This window comes from Bicyclus anynana, chromosome 23 (genome assembly GCF_947172395.1).
Source record: "Bicyclus anynana chromosome 23, ilBicAnyn1.1, whole genome shotgun sequence".
In the NCBI taxonomy this organism is placed as follows: domain Eukaryota; kingdom Metazoa; phylum Arthropoda; class Insecta; order Lepidoptera; family Nymphalidae; genus Bicyclus; species Bicyclus anynana.
In genome coordinates, this window is record NC_069105.1 from 1272416 (window position 1) to 1298083 (window position 25668).

General features: G+C 37.6%; 2 protein-coding genes across 3 annotated transcripts in view; both read left to right on the forward strand.

The window, feature by feature from the left end:
• The window catches only part of LOC112050776 (malignant T-cell-amplified sequence 1 homolog), a 29893-nt gene extending 25293 nt beyond the window's left edge, over positions 1-4600 (forward strand). Inside the window, exons 3-5 of the mRNA XM_024089122.2 lie at positions 78-178; positions 1565-1766; positions 4429-4600. Of these exons, the coding sequence (XP_023944890.1) occupies positions 78-178; positions 1565-1766; positions 4429-4510 (385 nt within the window). The 3' untranslated portion in view covers positions 4511-4600. The remainder of the gene's footprint in view (positions 1-77; positions 179-1564; positions 1767-4428) is intronic.
• A 1344-nt stretch (positions 4601-5944) lies between these two features.
• Positions 5945-23905, forward strand: LOC112050763 (electron transfer flavoprotein-ubiquinone oxidoreductase, mitochondrial). 2 transcript variants are annotated; one of them, XR_008252034.1, is made up of 16 exons: positions 5945-6040; positions 6419-6523; positions 7619-7731; positions 8270-8468; positions 9285-9376; positions 10271-10430; positions 11219-11331; positions 12017-12236; positions 14135-14290; positions 15674-15798; positions 17343-17460; positions 17691-17798; positions 19682-19795; positions 21203-21277; positions 22022-23177; positions 23297-23905. XR_008252034.1 is itself a non-coding variant. In XM_052888705.1 (15 exons), exons 1-15 carry the CDS (start codon positions 6007-6009, stop codon positions 22108-22110), a joined length of 1821 nt encoding a protein of 606 aa, XP_052744665.1. In that variant the 5' UTR covers positions 5945-6006; the 3' UTR covers positions 22111-23905. The 2 variants fall into 2 exon arrangements, 1 of the variants encoding a protein (XP_052744665.1); XM_052888705.1 differs by having other exon boundaries at positions 22022-23905.
• The last annotated feature ends 1763 nt before the right edge of the window (positions 23906-25668 follow it).

The following is a 25668-nucleotide window of genomic DNA, read 5'->3' on the forward strand; positions in this document are numbered from 1 at the left end:
GCCTCGTGCTTACCTTGTTCACATAACTTGTGCACGCCATTATCTGTATTTTTATTAATTAGATTGTTTTGTTACAGTCACGACCACATAGAAATCATGGTGAACAGCGCTGGGGAGCTGTTATTCTTCCGCCATAGGGAAGGCCCATGGATGCCTACGCTTAGACTGCTGCATAAATGTAAGACTATTTCTCAGGAGATTTTAATACAAGTACTTTTTTTACTGACCAATAACCCGCATTAAAAAAAAATCACGTATTCGATAATTAAGTATCACGTGTCTCAAACGGTGAAGGTGAAAACATCGTGAGGAAACCTGCTTACCAGAGAATTTTCTTAATTCTTTGCGTGTGTGAAATTTGCCAATCCGCATTGGTTGGCGTGGTGGACTATTGGCCTAACTCCTCTCATTCTGAGAGGAGACTCGAGCTCAGCAGCGAGCCGAATATGGGTTGATAAAGATTGGAGACGTGTGGTGAATCTGTGCTCTATACATTCTATAAGGAGGGAGGCCTAGTCTTGTGGTGGTCTGATAATGTCAAAAATAGTCTGCTAATGATGATGATGAGTTTTTAATTTAATTAATCTTTTTCCCTCTCTCATTTTTCTCCTTAAATTTGAAATTTTTACAAAATACTTTATTATTCCCCATTTCTAGTTATGACAGATTTCTAGGGAAGACTAATTTACTACTATCTATCTAGACACCTATTAGTAGTATATCAGAATTACAACCACGATTCCAACGCCGATTGTAGATCTACAAAAAAAATCCTTTACGATCTTGACGATGACATAACGAACGACAATGCTTCCCAGGCAACTCGAAACACAAGCTACTCAACGTCTTCGCCGGTGAAGACGAGGTCCCCGATATCTGACGTCACCCAGACGTGGGCTTTTTAACTCACGATTTCGGGGCGCCTGGACTGATACATTCAGGCCAAAACACCCTTCCCGAACGGCCTTCTAAGTCGAGGAGACGCTCTTGGAGATTCCTTCCACCCATATACTCTGTTTCTGACTTCGGGCCCCATCAGGCGGTGCTTCTACGCTCGCCCAAACCCTCCGGTGACGCCGCTGAGGTCCCATAAAGGAGACAGCACTTACATAATCAGAAAAAAAAAAATAATGAGAGTACAAATCGAGTGTTTGTATCACACTATCACACTAATATTATAAAGGCGAAAGTTTGTGTGTAAGTGTGAAAGTGTGTAAGTATGTTTGTTCCTGTTTTACGCTGCGGCTACTGAAGAGATTTGGCTGAAATTTGGAATGAAAATAGATTTTACTCTGGATTAACACATAGGCTCTTTTCATCCCGGAAAATCCATGGTTCCCGCGGGATTTGTGAAAAACTGAATTCCACGCGGATGAAGTCGCGGGCGTCCGCTAGTATACAATAATTTGAATAAAATTACAAAAAAACTATTATTATGTAGCAGCGGAACATATAGAAAATATGAAATTCTGTCTCTTGTTCGTGCTGATCCCCGTATATTTAACTACTCGAATCAACGGATTTTCATGCAGTTACAATAATTGGTGTTGCATTTCCTTTTCAGACCCCTTCTTCCTCCCAATGGAGCAAGTAGACAAAGGGGCGATCCGCTTCGTGCTCAGTGGGGCAAACATAATGTGCCCCGGTCTGACGTCACCCGGGGCACGAATGTCACAAGTGGAAAAAGGCAGCGTTGTGGCTGTGATGGCTGAGGGCAAGGAACATGCGCTTGCTGTAGGCATTACGTCTCTATCTACCGATGATATGTAAGTAATTAACAGTATATCCATGGTGTGACGTCATCCAGGGCACGGATGTCATAAGTGGGAAAAGGCAGCGTTGTGGCTGTGATGGCAGAGGGCAAGGAACATGCGCTTGCTGTGGGCATTACGTCTCTATCTACCGATGATATGTAAGTAATTAACAGTATATCCATGGTGTGACGTCATCCAGGGCACGGATGTCATAAGTGGCAAAAGGCAGCGTTGTGGCTGTGATGGCTGAGGGCAATGAACATGCGCTTGCTGTGGGCATTACGTCTCTATCTACCGATGATTTGTAAGTAATGAACAATGTATCCATGGTGTGATGTCAACCGGGGCACGGATGTCACAAGTGGAGATGGCAGTGTTATTGGTGTGATGGCGGAGGGCAAGGAACATGCGCTTGCTGTAGGCATTACGTCTTTGTCTACCGATGATATGTAAGTAATGAATAATGTATACATGGTCTGACGTCTTACGGGGCACGAATGTCACAAGTGGAAAAAGGCAGCGTTGTGGCTGTGATGGCTGAGGGCAAGGATCATGCGCTTGCTGTAGGCATTACGTCTTTGTCTACCGATGATATGTAAGTAACGAGCAATGTATCCATGGTGTGACGTCACCCGGGGCACGGATGTCACAAGTGGGAAAAGGTAGTGTTATAGCTGTGCTGGCTGAGGGCAAGGAACATGCGCTTGCTGTGGGTATTACGTCTCTATCTACCGATGATATGTAAGTTGTTTGGCATATCTACACCTAACACTAAAGTCTATGTTAGGGACAAGAATGTCACAAGTTTTGTAGCAGTGATGGCTGAGGGAAAGGAACATGCACTCGCTGTGGGCATTATAACTCAATCTACCAATGATATGTTAGTAATCTTATAATAAAAGGACGCATAATCAAGTAGAAAATTTCACTTAAAAACTGGCCTGCTTTGACTTGCCTTTCAATATAGTCCAATATTCAATAAAATCCCAAATTCAGAGCAAATTCAACCTTAAGGATTAAGATTAAGGTTGAATTTGCAAATGCGGCTACTTGAATTGAGTGCCAAGAAGTTGTGTTTGGCACTCATTAAGTGGGGACGTTTTTTGGTTGCTGATTGTGCATCCACTTTTAATAGGAGATCGATGGTTAGTAATGTTACAATGTATCCAATCATCCATCTGACGTCACCCGAGACAAGGTTGTCACAAGTGGAGAATACGGTTTAGTAGATGTGATGCTTAAAACAAATAAAACTCAAGTAATTTAGAATGTATCTATGGTCTGACGTCACAAGTGACGTCACGTCACTTCTACTAGTGACATATAGTAGATATGTCACAAATGGCAAAGGGCAGCGTTGTGGCAGTGATGGTTGAGAGCATTTTTACTCCTGTAAAGTAAGTATTAGGTACTTTGGCGTAAATAAGAAGATAATCGTTTTTGGCGTAAATTCCACGGTCCATAGTTCAGTGTAAGAATGTCAAAATTGGAAAATAATAAAAATAAACCGAGCGTTTGGTCACTCAGATATTTTGTTATTAAAGACTTATGTTTACAGTGCTGACCACGAAAAAGGCGATAACCTTTATACATTTTGTAACAGGACTTCAAAGTTCATATCTATATTCTAGGTATAGATAAGAAAAGTGAATCATAAACGTGCATTGTATGTATAGTTGTAGGTATATTATGTATTTCATACTTGTTTATCTTGGAAACAAGTGTAACGATTTTATTTTTCCGGTCATAAAAATCCATAGGTAATACCTATTTTTGATTTTATCTTAAACACTAAATTGGTGGTTTATAGTTTTTATCGTTGTTTGTGGAAAAATATTTAAATTACAAATTGAAGGGCAATTAAAAAAAATATTTACTAAGTCGAGGTCAGTACTACACAATTAATGAATTCCATTGGATTAGCTTCCATTTTCTCACAAAAAATATACATAATATATTTTGTAATAATTTTTATAACACATTTGCTCGTAAAGTATCGCTTTTTTTCACCAATTTTAATGAGATATTAAAAGTGCCGTAATGTAAAGAAAAATGCACATGTGCTGCAATGTAATATAAAATCTTTATAATGCGTCTACGAACGGTACTTTTTTAAATCTTAGCGAAGAGTTTTTATGTCAGAACAAGTGCTCAACATTTTATGAATAAAATTAACTTTGTGAGATAAAATATAATAAATAAACATTTACTTCTTTAATTTTAATAATTTTGACAATAAATAACTACAATAAATTTGTAACAGAAACACAAACATATTCAGCATTCGCTAATAATGATTAATAAATGAGTACCATGCTTGAATTTTGATTAAGAGCCGTGATAGCCTAGTGGATATGACCTTTGCTTCCTATTCCAGAAGGTGTGGGTTCGAATCCGGTCCGGGGCATGCAAACTCCAACTTTTTAAGTCGTGTGCATTTTAAGATATTAAATATCACGTGTCTCTAACGGTGAAGGAAAAACATCGTGAGGAAACCTGCATACCAGAGAATTTTCTAAATTCTCTGCATGTGTGAAGTCTGCCAATCCGCATTGGGCCAGCGAGACTATTGGCCTAACCCCTCTCATTCTGAGAGAAGACTCGAGCTCAGCAATGAGCTAAATATGGGTTGACAATGATAATGATGATGTTTGATTATTATTATTTGTTTCAGTGCCAAAGTCAACAAAGGCGTAGGGATAGAGAACTGTCATTACTTGAACGACGGCTTGTGGCAGATGAAACCGGTGAAGTGAAGATCTTTGCTTAATCTAGACTTGCTATAAGTTTTTTTTAATGTATTAATATTAATGTAACGTGATTAAATGGCTTATTTCTTTTTTAAATTGTGTATTTTTTTTTATATATAATTTACGATGGACTATCAGTCTAACGACTATAATTCTGAGAGGAGAGGAGACTCGTGCTCAACAGTCAACCGAATATGGATGATGATGAAGTACATTATTACACTTGATAGCATAGTATTCGCGTGATAGCCTAGTGGATATGACCTCTGCCTAGGATTTCTGAGGGTGTAGGTTCGAATCAGGTCCGGGGCATGCACTTCCAACTTTTCAGTTGTATGCATTTTAAGAAATTAAATATCACGTGTCTCAAACGGTGAAGGAAAAACATCGTGAGAAAACCTGCATACCTAAGGATTTTCTCAATTCTCTCTGTGTGTGAAGACAAAAATGTTTGCCTAAAATAAACATGACAGCGACTTAACATAAGTAGGATGTTTCAACTTTTGGGCGCACGCTTAAAACTCAGGAAAAAAGAAAAAAAGAAATTGCTTTTTTAATTTTTCTCATTTCTGAATTGAAATTATATAGGCAGCTTTTATGTACGTGGTAGCTATGCTCCTGATCCAGAGAATCCCCGCGCCTCGCTTGAAGTCGTCAGTCCATCAGGTGAGGGGTCGACCAACATTGCGCTTTCTAGTGCAGTGGCATACAGGAATAAAATAAAGCCTATGTTACTCCAAGGTAATATTGCTTTTTATTGACTAACTGGCGGACGCTCGCAACTTCGTCCGCCGGAAATTAAATTTTTCACAAATGGATATTTCCGGGATGAAAAGCCTATGTGTTAATCCAGAGTAAAATCAATTTCTATTCCAAATTTCAGCCAAATCGGTTCAGTAGTTGCGGCCTTAAAGAGAACAAACATCCATACAAACTTTCGCGTTTAATATATTAGTAGGAAGAATTTTTCAAATCGGTTTCAAAGCCTATTTTAAGGAAATAAACAATCGAAATTGCAAAATACCGAAAATACTGAACACATTTTCATTTAGATTCGAAGTTAAATATACTCGTAATGTAGGATAGGCAAAGCTAGGAGCAACATATAGGTTACTGCTCACTTTGGACTAATTTTAGGTCTAAACTCTAAAATCTCTTAAAAATAGTCATTCATAAACAAATAACAATAATTTAAAACTGAAATTTGAATTGAGCGCGTTTATTTATAGTTTTGACATTAGATTATAGTTCAGACGTTCCATTTTAAGAAATAAATTCTTATAATAATTTCAATATTCATGGCGCTCATGGCACAGAAAACATAATAGTACACTAGGACTATGGTCCACAGGACGATCGATTGTATTTCCTTTTTAATATTTTTTTTTATATTTTAAAACTCATCCTTTAACCAACTCACCAATCAAATTTAGTTTCACACAAAGTGACAATATTTTGACATTAGGAAGTTTAGAGAGAAACGGAACGTATGTTTTTGAAAAATGGCGACAGCACTTGTTAGTTCGTCTCGTCAGGGTAAATAATTTATTTTAAACGCGAAAACTATAAATTAAACTCAATATTTTCTTAAAAAGTTACTACGTGTTAATGTGAAATTGTAATGTGGATATTTTTTAACTTTACTAATTAAATACTTGTGTTTTCCTTGTGAAGTTAACTTATCAGCTGTTCGAAAAAAAACACGATAACTATTCGATTTGTGTTTTACTTGTTTAAAATAATGTTTGAAACAGTAATTTGTTTATCTTGAGTGTCAAATATGTGTACTGTTCAAAATTTCCATTACGCAATGTTAATTTCAAATATAGGAGTTCAAAGTTCATTTAACCCATCACAATTTGTTTTGGTTAGAAACTTTCGTCTGGAAGTTAGGAAAAGTGAATTATTTTTCAGTGGGGAGGCTAACAAATGCTGTGCGACGGCTGTATTCAGATGTTTATCCCAAGATAACCACCCATTATACAATTCATCCCCGCGACAAAGATCCAAGATGGAAAGGTAACTATTGGTTAAACATTGTGATACTTATTTAAAATACTGTTATCTGGTCTATACTCTGATAATAATTATTTTGCACGGTTGAAGATACCTACAACTTTTGTCTCATACATTTTAATCTACTTGAATCATTAAATACAAGTACGTACATAATACGTAGCTTAGGACTTATGTGGATTAAATTTTTTATATTAAGCATCTAAATATCTTTGCAAATATTTTGGTTATCAGTTGCATAGCTGTTCTGCATTGAAATTTTGCTTATTAGTATTTCATATATACTTAAGCCCTTTATTTGTGACTTATATATTTTATATTTTATGGAAACCAAAAATTATCATTATCACACTTTTACTCCTGAGTTGACTCAGGATAATTTATATTGAATGGTAATTTTATTGGGTGGTACCTAGGTTTATAAGAGACATATAGCATGTTCTATGGATCCACTGTGCGGTTGCCAGGTCCATGTCAGCAGAATCCAAAACTTGTGATCCAGGGGTTAGGTTAAAAGGGCCCCCTTACTAACAATAAAACAATGGGCAGTAGCAATGGCTTACTTTCATGACAATTTTGTAGAATACTCATACCTTTAGAAAACCATCAAATCTATATGTCTATACTAATATTATAAAGTGGTAAAGTTTGTGGTGTTGTATGGGGTAATCTCTGGATCTACTGAACTCTTTTACCACTGGAAAGACACATTTTTTGTCATAGGCTATATTTTATCCCCATATTCTTCTAGGAACAGGAACTATGTGAGTGAAACTGAGACGTTGGCGCATGTTACATAAATTCAGTGGCTTTAATTTACTGAAAGCGATCAAACTAGTAGATAGTTCTAGACTAAGTTGCGCTAGCGCTGTTATTTTACGCTACACCTTATTTAAAGCTAAACAGCTTTTGCTGATATGCCTATATTGTTGTGCTTCTTGATGGTTCATAAATCTATCCAGCGGGCTCTTAAACACATTTAGTGATTTTGCTGTTATCACATTCTCAGGCAATTTATTCCACAATTTACCTATTTTATTAGCGAGGAAGTGTTTGGGGGGCTTAAGGTGTTTAATATGATGTTATGATAATCATCAGATATAAGCATGGAGCGAGTGGCGGAGGAGACAGATATCCTCATCATAGGAGGTGGTCCGGCCGGAATGGCTGCCGCTATCAGAGCACGGCAGATTGCAGAGGAAAAGGGGGCTGTATGTACATTTATATTTCTTAATTGGTAATGCCAGCTAAGATAAAGTAATTATAATCCATCTATAAATTGTAATAGAATTTTAAAGTGAGCGCGCTGCGACTGCTCGTGTTTAATGTGCGTGACGTCATGATATTTTAAGGGTTGAAAGCTAATTTGATTAGTGCCATATACATCTAAGAAAACTTAAAATATGAATATTAAATGAGAATTTTGTATGTAGTTTGCATTCTACACATCAACAAATGAGGTATTAATTAACTGTCATAGTAAACTTGGAGCTGCAGGAGGCCTATGCCGAAAGAGACATTATTTAAAAAAAAAGAAAAATTAAAACAAAATGTAATGGATATAATATTGTAACTTCTTAACACAGAATAAAGGGCTTATTATCATTATATTATTATTATTATTATTATAATAGATTTTAGAAAGATATTTCTATCTTTTATTTCAGTTTAATTAAAAAAAAATCAGTAATCTTTAAAAAACCATGATTAGCATTAAAAATAATAATCAATACAATACCTTGATTACAGGAAGTTAGAGTGACACTACTAGAGAAGGCAGCAGAAGCTGGTGGTCACATCCTATCCGGAGCCTGCGTCGACCCGGTAGCTCTGAATGAGCTGATACCTGACTGGAAAGACAAAGGGGCCCCCGTGAATACACCTGTGACTTCCGACAAGTTTGGACTGTTGACGAAGAGTGGGAGGATTCCCATACCCGTGTTCCCTGGTAAGAATCTAATAAAACGTTAGCTTTTCACTGGGATCTCCTCTGTTAAGTGACTATTTTTTGACGGCCTCTATGGCGCAGTGGTATGTGCGGTGAATTTACAAAACGGAGATCCTGGGTTCGATATCCGGCTAGGCCGATTGAGGTTTTCGTAATTGGACCAGGTCTGGCTGGTGGTATGCTTCGGCCGTGGCTAGTTACCACCCTACCGACAAAGACGTACCACCAAGCGATTTAACGTTCCGGTACGATGTCGTGTAGAAACCGAAAGGGGTATGGATTTTCAACCTCCTAACAAGTTAACCTACTTCCATCTTAGATTGCATTATCACTTACTATCAGGTGAAATTGTAGTCAAGGCCTAACTCGTGAAAAATAAAAGTGCAGTCTACATTTATGAACATGGATTTGGATATAATCCTCAAATTTTTACAAAAGAAAGTGAACTTTTAATAGTAGAACTTTAAATTTACTTTGAAATAAATTGAGTTTTAAATCTTAATCCATGTTTATAAATATGGGGGTAAGATTACATATCAGAAAGGCACAAGTTTATTCAACCATAACTTTGACAGTTTTGGGCGATGGTGACATACCATGCCCTGGACCAGATTCGAATATACACTCCCTGTAATGAAGACCCATGTCCATAGGGCTATCAAGGCTCATCGCACACACCGCATAAGTCTCTATAACTCTGTGATTAAGCAGATTTGAATCTGAAAAGGCTTAGATTCATTTCCTAGAACACTAGACTGTTGTAGTAAGTTGGATTAATGATCATTGAAGATGATGATGACTTCAAAATTCTTGCAGGTTTACCAAACTACAACCATGGTAACTATGTTGTGAGACTGGGGCATTTGGTGAGATGGATGTCAGAACAGGCAGAGGCAGTAGGTGCTGAGGTAAGTCTATGAGTTCAGTGGATTCACCGTGCAGGTGAATAGAGTAGAATCCAAATTTGGTAAGGTCCTATTAGAGCAGCTTTGGATACCCCTTATCTAACATAGAACTTGCATCACTTCTAGAGAGGTCTAGGTCTTTAAGCAAGTTATAGAGAGATTTTGCTGGTAACCCTTTCGCACCTACTTCTACAGCGTACAGACTAACTGCATAGCCATTTTTAGTTGGTTCATTTGTTAGGTCATAATATTTATTTATTTTATACTGTGAATGTTAGTCTCCCATGTTAGTAAATGTAATAGTAGATTACGAAACTGTTGTAATAGGTACCTTACAGTTAACAATACTCATCGTTATCTGCCGGATTATCATTATGGACGTCCACTGCAGAACATAGGCCTTTTGTCGGGACTTCCAAACATCACAATCCTGAGCTGCTTGGAATCCAGAAAACAAAATAATGGATGATTAAAAATTAAAAGTTTTGATTGTTATTAAGTTTTGTTGTTTTTATATAATTCAAGCTATCACCAGAATAATAATGTGTTAGGTACCTACCTAGGTTCGAATCCGGTCCGGGGTATGCACATCCAACTTTTCAGTTGTGTGCATTTTAAGAAATTAAATATCACGTGTCTCAAATGGTGAAGGAAAACATCGTGAGGAAACCTGCATAACTGAGAATGTTCTTAATTCTCTGCGTGTGTGTGTGAGTCTGCCAATCCGCATTGGGGCATGCATTTGGAGATGCATGCACCAATGCGGATTTTCTTAATTCTCTACTTGTGCGAAGTCTGTCAAACTATTAGCCTAACCCCTCTCATTCTGAGAGGAGACTCGTGCTCAATAGTCAGCAAAATATTGGTTGTTAATAATGAGGGTGATGATATTGTCAGGTGTGGCCAGGTTGTGCTGGTGCAGAGCTACTCTATCGTGATGATGGCTCACTCAAGGGTGTGGCCACGGGGGATGTGGGCATATCAAAGGATGGGAGCCCCAAGGATATGTTTGAGCGAGGCATGGAGTTCCACTCCAAGGTCACCATATTTGCTGAAGGTAACAATGGGTTTAATTTTTTTTTAAAACAATGACGGCCTCCGTGGTATGCTCAGTGGCTTTACAAGATTGATGTCCTGGTTTCGATCCCTGGACGTATCTGGTTGGGTGGCAACTAGCCACGTTCAGGGAACGAACCCAGGATACCGGCATAAGACGTATCGCCAAGTGATTTAGCGTTCGGCTACGATGTCGTAAAGAGGTGTGGATTTTCGTCCTACTCCTAAAAAGTTAGCCTGCTTCCATTTTAGATTGCATTATCACTTACCATCAGGTGGGATTGTAATTAAGGGCTAACGTGTAAAGAATAGAAAAAAATATAAACATACAAATAAAAAAATTAGTTATATACAAATAAAAAGAATCCAACGCATTATCGTCGTCATCAACCCATATTCGGCTCACTTCTGAGCTCGAGTCTCCTCTCAGAATGAGAGGGGTTAGGCCAATAGTCCACCACGCTGGCCCAATGCGGATTGGCAGACTTCACACACGCAGAGAATTAAGATAATTCTCAGGTATGCAGGTTTCCTCTCGATGTTTTCCTTCACCGTTTGAGACACGTGATATTTAATTTCTTAAAATTCACACAACTGAAAAGTTGGAGGTGCATGCCCCGGACCGGATTCGAACCCACACCCTCCGGAATCTGAGGCAGAGGTCATATCCACTGGGCTATCACAGCTATAACGCATTATATTGTAGTCATATTTAAAATAAGATGACGTTAGAAAATAAGTTCCAAATTACAGTATAGAGAAATGTCAGGCAAGTTATTTATTTTTCAGGATGCCACGGACATTTAACAAAGATGGTGTCCAATAAATACAACCTTAGAGAGAAGAGTGAGCCGCAGTCGTATGGGATAGGGTTGAAGGAGTTGTGGGAAGTTAAGCCAGAGGTAAGTACACAATTATTGCTAGATTAGTGTGTGTAAAAAAAGTAAAAAAAGTATACAGTCGAATTGAGAAACCTCCTCCCTTTTTTGAAGTCGGTTAAAAAAGAATAACTATCTCAATTTCATATAAAAGGACTAGCAGCCTGCAATTTTTGTCTGCTAGTAGCCCTGCTATAAAACAGAATCATCTCTATAATACAGGGTGTGTCGTAATTAATGAATAAATAAAAACGCACGTGAAATCCTACTTACAAGCAGCTACAGCACTGAAAAAACTGATTCAAGATAGAAAATTTTAAAAACTCTGAAAAAAAATGTGACTTGGATTTTTGGAAAACTATTCAAACTAGTTATAAATAATCAAGTAGTGTATCTACCGTTTGCGTTTTATCCATTAATTACGGGACACCCTGTATATCTATTTAAGGATTACTTAGCGTTTTCGATAAAAGCTCCCAGACACCTAGACTTTTTCCCACGCTTGACATGTGAACAAATTCGTATGTTCAGAAATCTCAAACAAAATTTTTTAAAAATTGTTTTATTTTGGAAGTTATTGAGCTAAATTAACTCAAAAATTATATTTCATATATTTATCGAATGCTTTCTACTCAAAATTTGCAGCAATTTTCAGGGATAGCCGGGTCAACCGAACAGACTAAACAAAAAAGTATTTTTTTTGTTCTAGAATCACAAACCCGGTTTAGTAGAACACACCATAGGTTGGCCCCTAAACAAGAACACATATGGGGGGTCGTTTATTTACCATTTGAATGTGGAGGAGGGGGAATCTCCATTGGTGGCGGTAGGGTTTGTGGTGGGCTTGGACTATGTGAATCCATACATCAGCCCCTTCAGAGAGTTCCAGAGGTTTAAAACGCATCCATACGTTAAACCTATGTTTGAAGGTAAGTTTGTTTATGTATAACTAGCCAACGCCCGCGACTTCGTCCGCGTGAAACTCGATGTAAACTTTCAACTACCCCTATCCTACCCCTACCCCTACCCTACTCCTATCTACCCCTACCCTACTTTACTGGTTGATTTTTTACACCTTGTATCCGAAAAACCTAAACATCTTATGGAACCCTATTTTTTTCTAAAATAAAATGTAGCCTATGTTAATTGTGGATAATGTAGCTTTCGAATGGTGAAAGAATTTTTAAAATCGATCCAGTAGTTTTTGAGCCTATTCATTACAATCAAACAAACAAACAAACATACAAACAAAGTTTTCCTCTTTATAATATTAGTATAGACTAGCGAACGCCCGCGTGAAAGTCGAAAGACTTTACCCCTATCCTACCCTATTCTACCCTACCCTACCCTACCCCTACCCATTAAGGCTGCCCATGCGACGGAAGCTTAAAAAATTGAGTAACTTCTCCCGTTTTCCCAACATTTCCCTTCACTGCTCTGCTCCTATTGATCGTAGCGTGATGAAAAGTATACTATAACCTGCCCAGAAATATGAAGAATAATTGTACCAAGTTTCGTTAAAATCCGTCAAATAGTTTTTGTTTTTATAACGAACATACAGACAGACAAAATCACTAATCACTCCTGATATTATTTTGGAAATATATTTCATGTACAGAATTGACCTCTTTACAGATTTATTATAAGTATAGACTAGTGTATCCCCTGTGGAATCACCTGCGTAGTTTCTGTTGGTATACAGGTATAAAATATAGCCTATGACACTCACAAATAACGTACCTTGTATTGGTAAAAGAATTTTCGTTTTAAAATTAGTTTTGTAGAACTATACAAATCGGTATTTTAGGGAGCTCATTACGCGACGAAAACGATTACAACAATGAAACATCGATGCTATGATAACAGTTTTTATAAACGCGTTAGATCGTTGATTCTAGTTTTTTGACAGAGGGGTCAGAACCTTATATAATTTGTCTGTGGCTATCAATAAAATATTAGGTTATTTGTGGCCACTACAAGGTCTGGTTTTTGACGGCCTCCGTGGCGCAGTGGTATGCGCGGTGGATTTACAAAACGGAGGTCCTGGGTTCGATCCCCGGCTGGGCAGATCATGATTTTCTTAATTAGTCCAGGTCTGGCTGGTGGGAGGCTCTGGCCGTGGCTAGTTACCACCCTACCGACAAAGACGTATCGCCAAGCGATTTAGCGTTCCGGTACGATGCCGTGTAGAAACCGAAAGGGGTGTGGATTTTCATCGTCCTCCTAACAAGTTAGCCCGCTTCCATCTTAGACTGCATCATCACTTACCATCAGGTGAGATTGTAGTCAAGGGCTAACTTGTAAAGAATAAAAAAAAAATGGTTTGTGTGAAAATGGCTGACCTCTTTTACCTCTTTATAATATTAGTATCCTACTTTTTCTACTAATATTATAAACGCGAAAGTTGGTATTGATGTTTGTATGGATGTTTGTTACTCTTTAACGCCGCTACTACTGAACCGAATTAGATGAAATTATATATTGAGACATATAGCATGGAATAACACAGGCTACTTTTTATCTTGGAATAATCCATGGCTCCTGAGGGATTTGTAAAAACAAATTCCACGCGGATGAAGTCGCGGGCGTCCGCTAGTAGATAGTAGTAGAAGGGGTGTGGATTTTCATCCTCCTCCTAACAAGTTAGCCCGCTTCCATCTTAGACTGCATCATCACTTACCATCAGGTGAGATTGTAGTTAAGGGCTAACTTGTAAAGAAAAAAAAAAAAAGATAATAAATAAATGAATTGTATTTGCCCATTGACATTTCAGCTTTGTAATTTCTTGTGCTATGCCTTTAATTTTGGTAATTTTTGACCATTTCAGGTGGTACCCGCATAGCATATGGGGCCAGAGCGCTGGTGGAGGGGGGTTGGCAGTGCCTGCCAGTGCCTGTATTCCCGGGGGGTTGCCTGGTGGGGGACACTGCTGGTTTCCTCAACGTGCCCCGGATCAAGGGGACGCATAATGCCATGAAGAGTGGTGAGTCACACACATAGCGTACAGGGCCAGAGCTGACTATGCACTATAATAATCACCATCATTTATCAAAAAATTAGGCATCCTAAATAAGGTTAAGCGGTATTTCTCTTCTAAACAGCTTCTTACCCTATATCAAGCACAGGTTCGAACAAGCATGGAATACTGCAGTCACCTATGGGATGAGTCTGCTAAATATCAGCTCTCCGCATTAGACTCAGTTGATCGTCGCGCTAGACGTATCATTGGTGATGAATCTCTACAAAGTCTTCAACACCGAGGTAACGTTGCCTGTTTTTCGGTTTTTTACCGAATATATTTTGGAGAGTGGTCACGGGATCTTTTTAATCTAGTCCCTCCATCGCCATTCTACCACAGAACCGTGCTAATTGGCATCCCTTTGTTGTCGATGTCCAGTCGACTCGCACAAAACGTTTCGTATCGACGTTTCTAATAAGAACAGCGAAGATGTGGAATGTCCTTCCGGCTTCTGTGTTTCCCAACACTTATGATTTGTGCACCTTCAAGACATGAGTGAATAGGCATTTCCTAGGCAAGCGCGCTCCAACCTAGACCTCATCACTGCTTTCCACCAGGCATGATTGTAGTCAAGCGCAAGTCTATTATCAACCCATATTCGGCTCACTGCTGAGCTCGAGTCTCCTCTCACAATGAGAGGGGTTAGGCCAATAGTCCACCACGCTGGCCTAATACGGATTGGCAAAATCCACACACAAAGAATTAAGAAAATTTTCTGGTATGCAGGTTTCCTCATAATGTTTTCCCTTCACTGTTTGAGACACGTGATATTTAATTTCTTGAAATTTTTTGCATTTCAAGGAGGTGCATGCCCCGGACCGGATTCGAACCCACAACCTCCGGAATCGGAGGCAGAGGTCATATCCACTGGGCTATTACGGCACTATAATATCTCCTACATACTCTCACTATGAGATTGGCTAAAAAAATTAAAACGGTTTTGAGCTAACTAACATTATAAACGCGAAAGTTTGTATGGATGTTTGAATGTTTGTTACTCTTTAACGCCGCTACTACTGAGGCGATTTAGCTGAAATTTGGAATGGAAATAGATTTTACTCTGGATTAACACATAAACTACTTTTTATCCCGCAAAAATCCATGCTTTACCCGTGATTTGCGAAAACTGATTATTTTGATGATATGAATGTTTGTTACTCTTTCACGCCTCGACTACTGAACCGAATTAGCTGAAATTTGGTATTGAGATATATTATAGCATGGATTGACACATAGGCTACTTTTTATCCCGGAAAAATCCGTGGTTCCCGAGGGATTTGTGAAAAATTAAATTCCACGCGGACGAAGTTTGGGGCGTCGTTAGTCATAAGTTTGTTCGTGTGCCAGGTATGCTGGCGGCGGAGACGGCAGTGGACATGGTGCTATCTGGGGCGGCGACACACGAGACTGGCGCTACTCCCACTGAATACGAAGAGAAACTCAAACAGTCTTACGTCTATAAAGAGTTGAAGGTTAGTTTGGTTTTTTTTTTTAACCTACTTCAAAAAGAGAGGAGATTCTAAGTTCGACGAGGATGTTGTTTTTTTTATTATTATGTTTGGTACTTCATAACCAATTTTGAAATATTTGTTTTGTTCGAAAGAGTTTGTTCCAGATCGGTTCTGTCTTCAGTAATTTCGTGCTAAAATCAAAGTAAATGAAATAAGTGAACCTAATCGCCCATACTGTGGCGATTAAGGTCACTATGATAGGATACACTAAAACATGAAAATTAAATATTTTTAACCGACTTCCAAAAAGGAGGAGGTTCTACGTTCGGCTGTATGTATGTTTTTTTTTTTTTTATGTATGTCCAGCGATAATTCCGTCATTTCTGGACCGATTTTGAAAATTCTTTTTTTGTTTTGAAGGGTTTGATTCCAGGGTGGTCCCATTTTTTTCATGTCAGGATCTGACGATGGCATCCTGGAGAAATCGAGGGGAACTTTCGAAAATCGCAGGGACGGCTAGTGCGTTTGTTAATGTTTCCATAAGGTATCTTAAACCACTACAATTTTATGAAGGTCTGGAGTTGGTCTGATGATGAAGCCGAAAAACAGACGATGGAACTCGTCAACGATTTACAGCAGGTACCTTTTGTTTGGGCTAGATTTATTTGTATTGATGAGAACTTTCCACCTAGATGGGTTGTGACCGTATTGAGGGTCTGATGATGAAGACGAAGGACAGTTAAGAGAACTCTTCAACGGTTCCCAGTAACTACCTTGTGTTTGGACTTGATAAATTTGTATTGATGAGAACTTTCCACCTAGATGGGTTGTGACTGTATTAGGGGTCTGGTGACGAAGTTGAAGGAGAGTTAAGGGAACTCCTCGACGGTTCACAGTAGCTACCTTTGTTGGGACTTTATGAATTTGTATTGCTGAGAACTTTCCACCTAGATGGGTTGTGACTGAATTAAGGGTCTGGTATTGAAGACGAAGGACAATGAAGAGAACTTCTCGAAGGTTATTAGTATCAGTTTTGGTTACACTCAGTAGGTGTGCTAACACTAAAAATTAAAAAATAAAAATTTTAATAAAAAAATTCAACCGACTTCCAACTCAAAAATTAGCCTAAACTACAAAGCAAAAAATAACATCTTACCTATGTGCTACCTTCTGATCAGTTTGAAGGCGGTGCCAATCCAGTGTCATGTTTTAATTAAAGTCGTTTCTGAAAGAACCACAGATTTTTTTTTGTAATTTAAACGGCTTAAATTAAAACATCACTGGCTTGGCACCGCCTTCAAACTGATCAGAAGGTAGCACATAGGTAAGATGTTATTTTTTGCTTTTTAGTTTAGGCTAATTTTTGAGTTGGAAGTCGGTTGAGTTTTTTTATTAAATTTTTTATTAACAAAACAATCAACTTAATTAACAAATCTTCAACTTAATTAACAAATCAAGCTGTAACCAAAATAAGAACCTAGAATGGCAGAGTGATCTTGAGTGGAGTCACGCACTTGTGAACGTTGTGTGTAGGTTTAAAGGCGCCTTTTTTTTCATTATTCCAGCAAGTCCGCAACTGTCGCCCGTCTTTCCACACTTCTCTTGGGCTGTACGGAGGCGTAGCTTACTCCGCGTTTTCCACACTCGTGCGCGGAAAAGAACCCTGGACCTTGAGCCACGGGGGTAAAGTATAATTTTGATTCAAGTTTCATGAGTTTGTATGGATGTTTGGATGTTTGTTACTCTTTAACGCCGCTACTACTGAACCGAATTAGCTGAAATTTGGTATTGAGATATATTATAGCATAGATTAACACATAGGCTACTTTTTATCCCGGAAAATCCATGACTCCCGAGGGATTTGTGAAAAACTATAGCGCAATTTTCCTTTAAACATGGTAAAATGTTTGTAGGTGCTGATCACTCGAAATTGAAACCATCGAAGGACTTCCAGCCCATCGAGTATCCAAAGCCCGATGGTGTTTTGACTTTCGATTTGCTCTCGTCTGTGGCTTTAACTGGTACGTACTTATAATTTGACAGTCTGTGGTACACTCAGACCAATTATAGAAGGACCTGTATCGCACTCATAGTCACGAACAAAATTGTTTGTCATTTTCTGAGGAAAACGAGCTTAGATTTGGTATATATCTTATACTAAACTAGAAGTTTTTGCCCGTTTTTTACACAATTCAACTACACAGAAAAGTATTTTTACGGAGCTCTTTAACCGACGAACACGATTACAACTATTTAACATTGATACTATAGAGACAGTTTTTATAATCGCATTAGATCGTTGATCATATACTTTGACAGAAAAGTAACGTCAAGCGAGGCAGGTCCTATACAATAATTTGTCTGAGGTGGTATAGCGCGCAGTCCTTCCCACCCCGTCGCCCGCATATCATGGGAGTGTCACAAACTTGCCAAGCTATAGCTAGATGTTTATGATATTATAGAAATTCGTCAATTCATGCATGTCTTTTTTTTCAAGTTATTGCATAGCTTTTATCGCGGACTTTGAGCGACCGAATCAAGAAATTCCGTAACGAAAATAAACCTAACACCCAAGCCGTGCATCAAATTAACACATTTCGATGGTATCATGTTATCAACTCAACTTCACAAGCTATAGCTAGATGTTTATGATATTATAGAAATTCGTCAATTCATGCATGTCTTTTTTTTTAAGTTATTGCATAGCTTTTATCGCGGACTTTGAGCGACCGAATCAAGAAATTCCGTAACGAAAATAAACCTAACACCCAAGCCGTGCATCAGTTAACACATTTCGATGTTATCATGTTATCAACTCAACTTGACAAGAGGTGTGAAAGTAAGGGGCAAACTTATTTAACCAGAGTCCGATTCCAGCTCAACATAAAGACATTGTTGCTTTATTTACTCTTTTATTTTTTATTATTTTCTAAAGATAAAAAATACTGCATAAATAAAATAAAAAATAATAATTATAATTGCATAACTTCTGCGTTTAGTATGTTTGTCTGTTACTTTTTCACGGCCATACCTGAACCGATTTCGATGAAATTTGGTATGTAAATTGGTCATTGGAGCAATACATGGGCTATTTTTAATCCTGGAATAATCTAAAATTCCTGCGGGAGTTTTAAAAAGTCCTCTTATTTTTTTTCTATTTAGCACAAAACCATGTCTCCAATCGTTGGTTTTGTAAAATGCCGGAGGAGGAATCTCTTTTTTGAAGTCGGTCAATAGCATCGATCGTAGATCGTTAGATGGGCCTCAAAGCGTCGCGGAATTGTCATTGGTTTCGCACATTGAATACGTCAGCACTCGTAACACATTTCTCTTTATTCATGTTGAGCCTTGTGTTTTTACACTTCCAAAATGAATACGAAGGCATAATTAAGGGATAAAAATGAAAAATTAACTGTAAAATGTCCACTTCCACTCACAGCATACGCTTGTTGCGTATTAAGATAAGATGTGCGTGCACGTCTTTAGGTCATCATCATCATTTTTAGGTCATTATCAACCCATATTCGGCTCACTGCTGGGCTCGAGTCTCCTCTCAGAATAAGAGGGGTTAGGCCAATAGTCCGCTGGCCCAATGCGGATTGGCAGACTTCACACACGTACAGAATTAAGAAAATTCTCTGGCATGCAGGTTACCTCACAATGTTTTCCTTCTTCATTTGAGACACGTGATATTTAATTTCTTAAAATGCACATAACTGAAAAGTTGGTGGTGCATGCCCCGGACCGGATTCGAACCCACACCCTCCAGAATCGGAGGCAGAGGTCATATCCACTGGGCTATCACGGCTCGTCTTTGGGTAATGACATAAAATTGTGCGTTCTTTAGTATGGAGGGGCCCATCTAACGATTTATATCGATGGTTAATAGTATGAATGTGTATAGGAACGAACCACGAAGCGGACCAGCCGGCTCACTTGACCCTCAAAGACGACTCGGTGCCAGTCAAGAGGAACCTCGCCGTATTCGACGGACCCGAAGCGAGGTTTTGTCCAGCTGGTATGTAGTAGGATAGTTTACTCATATCAAATCTATATATATAAAAATGAATTGCTGTTCGTTAGTCTCGCTAAAACTCGAGAACGGCTTAACAGATTTATCTTATCTTGGTCTTGAAATGTTCGTGGAGGTATAGGGAAGGTTTAAAAGATGAGAAAAAATCAAATAATTTCCGGGAAAACCCTAAAAACTGCCCTTTTCTATTTCCCATACAAACGTTTAAGAGTCAAGCGGTAGGAGTAGGGTAGGGGTAGGGTAGGGTAGGGATAGGGGAGGGGTAGAGTAGGGGTAGGGTAGGGGTTGGGTAGGGGTAGAGTAGGGGTAGGATAGGGGTAGCGTAGGGGTAGAGGTATAGAAGGGTAGAGTAGGGATAGAGAATAAGTCCACTTATGTCAAAACGAAGCTTGACCGGGTCCGCTAGTCTATATATATAAAAGAAAGTCGGGTTTGTTACAACACTTATAACTCAAGATCTGCTGGACCGATTTTTATGGATTTGATTCATTGGATTTGTCTCTGCCAAGAATAGCAGAATACATCTTAAAAACAATGAAAACTCGACGAATAAATAATTATGAAAGATAAATAATTTTCCATAAATTTTACTTTGTTTATTTAGTACCTGTCAAACATTTGTTGTCAATCCTGTCAAATACTGTTTATGTAATGATTGACGTGTGTTCAGAAATACTGACAAATGATTAACATTTACGCGTGCGTTCATAAATTTATTTTGTGTTAATTAAAGTTTCTATTTCCGAAAACAATTTCTAAGATTTATTCTATAGATTCAGAAGTAGGGTGAGGGTAGAGTAGGGGTAGGGTAGGGTAGGGCTAGGAGTAGGGTAGTGTGTAAGTTAATGCGAACTTTGACCGGGTCCGCTAGTTAAATATAAACAGAATTAATTTCGTGCAGTACATGGAATAAGGGTCTGAAAAATATCGATATTAATTAATAAAACTCAAGGATTTCTTATACAAAATAATTTAAACATCATGTATATTTTTAAATTTTCCAAACACCAAACACGCTGTTGTCCATGTTGTGACGTCACAATGTTAATTCATGTTCTAAACTTCAAACTAATTGGTAACTAATATTTTTGTCAATCGCTCCATATAATATTCTGAGCACTATGCCGTCATTTCTGAGCGGCACAGGTGAGTACGCGAGTGAATGGATTTTCTCAGGTACAAATGATGAAAGCCTTGCTCTTCACTCGCATACTCACCACTGTACCGCTCAGAATGGCATAGTGCTATATACATATAGGCCGTAGGAATACGGGGAGAATACTAACTAGTATTAGCTAGTATTTAATAAACCCGAAAATCAAAGCCATCCAGTATTGAAGAAATCGACGTCTGTTAGGAAAACCGAAACAAGTTTTTTTTTTCATTTTGCAGGAGTATATGAATTTGTGCCGTTAGAGACGGGAGATGGACAGAGGTTACAGATCAACGCACAGAATTGTATTCACTGTAAGTATGTGTGAAAATAGGTTTTTTTTTTTTTTTTTTATATTCTTTAGAAGTTAGCCCTTGACTGCAATCTCACCTGATGGTAAGTGATGATGCAGTCTAAGATGGAAGCGGGCTAACTTGTTAGGAGGAGGATGAAAATCCACACCCCTTTCGGTTTCTACACGGCATCGTACCGGAACGCTAAATCGCTTGGCGGTACGTCTTTGCCGGTAGGGTGGTAACTAAAAAACGAAACTATAAAAACTAACTAAAAAAAAAAAAAAATAGGTAACAAAAATGTCGTATATAAAAAAGTCGGGGGCAACTTTGTCCGCATATAATAATTTATATGTAGGTATACAAATATAATAAACGCTAATAAAGAATCGGTATCGGTGGAACCTAGTGGGAGGTTTCAATATTTACATACTGTTACTATCGCGTTGACGTAAACGCGATTTTATATGGAATTGAAACAGTTGTGCAGTAGTGTCACTAGATGGCGCTGTTTTAATTCCTTAGAAATTCGCGTTTACGTTGACACGATAGTAACACTATCATAGGCCCTCTGTTGAGTTTTTAATCGACTTCCAAAAAGGAGGAGGTTCTATGTTCAGCTGTATGTATGTTTTTTTTGATGTAGGTATTTTCATTGATATTTCCGTAATTTGTAGCATGATTTTGAAAATTTCTTTTTTGTTTGGAAGGGGTATACTCCCAGGGTGGTTCCATTTTTTTTAAATGAATGTTTGTGTGTTTTAGGTAAAACCTGCGACATAAAGGACCCCTCACAGAACATCAACTGGGTGGTGCCTGAAGGAGGCGGCGGCCCTGCCTATAATGGAATGTAAACTAATAACAAACATAGTGTTTATATATATATATACTTACACGATCAAACTTCATACCATAGCTGACACAGCAAATATATTTGATATATAAATTGATTTCATACAAAAATACTATAAAATGAGGGTAGAATGGTAAAAATACTTTGTGTTGTTCTATTCTCATGTACTTACCAAATATACAAAAGAGAACCATCAAAATCGGTCAAGTCTTTTTGAGTGCGACCACAAGCACCGTTTCAGATTTTTGTATATTAAATTGCCTCTTCGGTTTACTATCAATAGATGGCGTTTTAGATGGTATTTAAAATCAGTAAATCAAATAATCGTGTAAGTATAAAAGTAAAGGTAGGTAGGTAATAAAATTTTCAAAATAAATATGTCACATTATTTGATAATTAATATAATTATAATATTACAATAAATCATTAATTTGTACTATTGAAATGAGATACCAACCACGATGAGGTACCAATGTGCTTGGGCCAATAATAGATGGCGCTGCTATGACGTTTTGCGTTCAGCCAATCAGATGGCGCGTCTGTGTGAGCGAGATTTGTGATTGGTTGAAATTAATTACCATTGTAGCCGTTCAAGTAACGCCATCTAGTGAGCGAATACTCTGTAGCTCCCATTCCTATTTGGCAACTAAATATTTATGTTAAGTGAAATATATTATTTTTATTGTTTGATTAATAATATAAAATGCTTGTATGTGAGTATATAATAAATATACTTTTTTACTTTAATATTATAAAAAAGTGAAGTTTATGGTACTGTAGAGGGTAATCTCTAGATCTACTGAACCGATTTTATAAATTCTTTTACCTTTAGTAAGCCACGTTATTTGTGAGTGTCATAGGCTATACACTATCACCTTGTTCTCACGGGAACGGGAACTACGCTGATAATACCGCATAACGCCGGTTAGTATTCCTATAAAGTCATAGTCTTTGATCCTGACATACTCGGACTCGTAAACATTTATTATTTGTTAAATAATAATTTTAACCTATAATATTAATAATATTTTTAACTTTTGTTAAATAAATTTTAAAGAATGTGGTTACGTAGAGGCTATGAAATAAATTCTCATAATTTACCATATAAAAATATTTTACTATAATAAAAAAAAAATAACCAGGACCCAAGGTTTTGAAACTTGATTATACTACTCGTAATATACTAGTTCAAGTTGCGTCTTAGTCATCGATCATAGATCGTTAGATGGGCAGCGACGCGGAATTGTCATTGGCTTCGCAAATACTTACGAATGAAAAGTAACAACTTTCTCATTATTCGTGTTACGGCTTGTGTGAAAATGATCGCGAAAGCATTATGGTAAACAAGAAAAAAACAGTAAAATATTTTTGTAAGTCACAGCATGCGCTTGTTGCATACTAAGTTAAGATGTGCGTGCACGTCTTTGAGTAATGACATAACATTGTGCCGTCTTTGATATGGAGGGGCCCATCTAACGATTTATATCGATGGTCTTAGTGATCAAATTATACTTTGTAATTTATTTGTATGATATTACTACTATAAATCAATAAAAATATATTTTTTAATCTTTACCAATATACTGCCTTATATTATGTATTAAAACAATTTGATATTTGTATACAAACAATTAATATATTTTATTAAGAATCTTCAACAATTGAAAATTATTTATTTATTATATATAAAATCTCATTGCTAATTTGTAAAAAAATCATGAAAGTATGAATGAATTCTTAAATAGCATGTAAGTGTTGATTTTGGAAAACCTTTAATAAAAGGAATTTTAAAAATATTATTGAGTTTTATTTTTCTTTCCCTTATAAATCTAAATATATTCATTATAATTTGCAATTTAATTAAAAAATAAATATTAGATACTGTATTTTATATGGGGTCTCAAGCTGATAGAATGACGACCTCGCAGTTCTTGCACCGCAATGCGCAGTGTTGGTCGACCCCCCCCCCCTAGGTGAACTGACGACATCAAGCGGGTTGCAGGGAGGCGCTGGATGCTGGCAACTTGTTATGCAAGAGGCCTATGTGCAGCAGTCTTCTGTCTTAGACTAATTATGTAAGGACTACTATCGCACCCAAATTCACATACAAAATTGTATGTCATTTTGTGAGGAAAACGAGGTTAGGTATAGTCAATGATTCATCATCATCATCATTATCAAACCATATTCGGCTCACTGCTTAGCTCGAGTCTCCTCTCAGAATGAGAGGGGTGGGCGAATAGTCCACCACGCTGGCACAATGCGGATTGGCAGACTTCACTCACGCAGAGAATTAAGAAAATTGTCTGGTGTGCAGGTTTCCTCACGATGTTTTCCTTCACCGTTTGAGAAAAGTTGGGGCGCAAGCTGCGGACCGGATTCGAACCTACACCCTCCGGAATCGGAGGCAGAGGTCATATCCACTGGGCTATCACGGTTTCACTGAGCATGCACAATCTTGTGTTTACTTACATTATATAGTTTTTGTGATCTTTCCAGGTTTTTTGAGATCACAAAATATGCATGGCAAGATACAAATAGCTAAGACCTTAAGACACCGCAGAATGTTGTAGTTGATTATAATTCTGTGTTATAATTCAAAGTCATGTCAAAACATGGTCACTGGTCAAAACTTTAACAGCCATTAAATTAAACAAGAAGAAGAAAACTTTAACAATATTTGACAATGTAAATAATAAATAACATAATATTTTTTGTAGAAAACAAAATAATAAGTAGGTACTAATTAATAATGATAAAATCACTCTCACTCGTCACTCCACTTTTATTGCTGACTCTTTTTAAAGGGGTAAGTTTTATTTATGACTAGCTGACGCCGCGCGGTTTTACCCGCGTGGTTCCCGTTCTCGTAGGAATACAGGGATAATATATAGCCTATAGCCTTCCCCGATAAATGGACTATCTAACACAGAAAGAATTTTTCAAATCGGACCAGTAGTTCCTGAGATTAGCGCGTTCAATCAAACACACAAAATCAAATCAAACTCTTTATAATATTAGTTTAAATAAAAACTTATGAATTGAATCTACGTCATCAGCTAGGCATGTCATCTATACTTATAATAAATCTGTAGAGAGGTCAATTCTGTACATGAAATATATTTCCAAATTAACTATCAGGGGGTGATTAGTGGTCGATACTGATGCCAAAAATGCAAACAGTAAAATTTTTGTCTGTCTGTCTGTCTGTCTGTCTGTATGTTCTTTATAGAAACAAAAACTACTGGACGGATTTTAACGAAACTTCGTACAATTATTCTACATACTCCTAGGCAGGTTATAGTATACTTTTCATTACGCTACGATCAATAGGAGCAGAGCAGTGAAGAGAAATGTTGAGAAAACGGTAGAAGCTACTCAATTTTTTTAACTTCCGTCGCGTGTACAGCCTTAATGGTTAAAGCTACATAGAAATCATGTATGACGGAAATGTTCTCCTTAAAATTATCTATAAAAACACAACAGCATATATATGCTATATATTATGGTTGACTCACAATAACACGTGTAACTCCCGATAGCTTAGCAGTTCGGAGCT

Excerpts from the sequence above, each read along its gene's own strand:
- LOC112050763 (XM_052888705.1), top strand. The coding sequence starts at position 6,007 with ATGGCGACAGCACTTGTTAGTTCGTCTCGTCAGG. Across the intron at positions 7,732-8,269 it reads TTGCAGAGGAAAAGGGGGCT|GAAGTTAGAGTGACACTACT; the intron begins GTATGTACATTT and ends CCTTGATTACAG. Across the intron at positions 17,461-17,690 it reads CTGGACCTTGAGCCACGGGG|GTGCTGATCACTCGAAATTG; the intron begins GTAAAGTATAAT and ends AAATGTTTGTAG.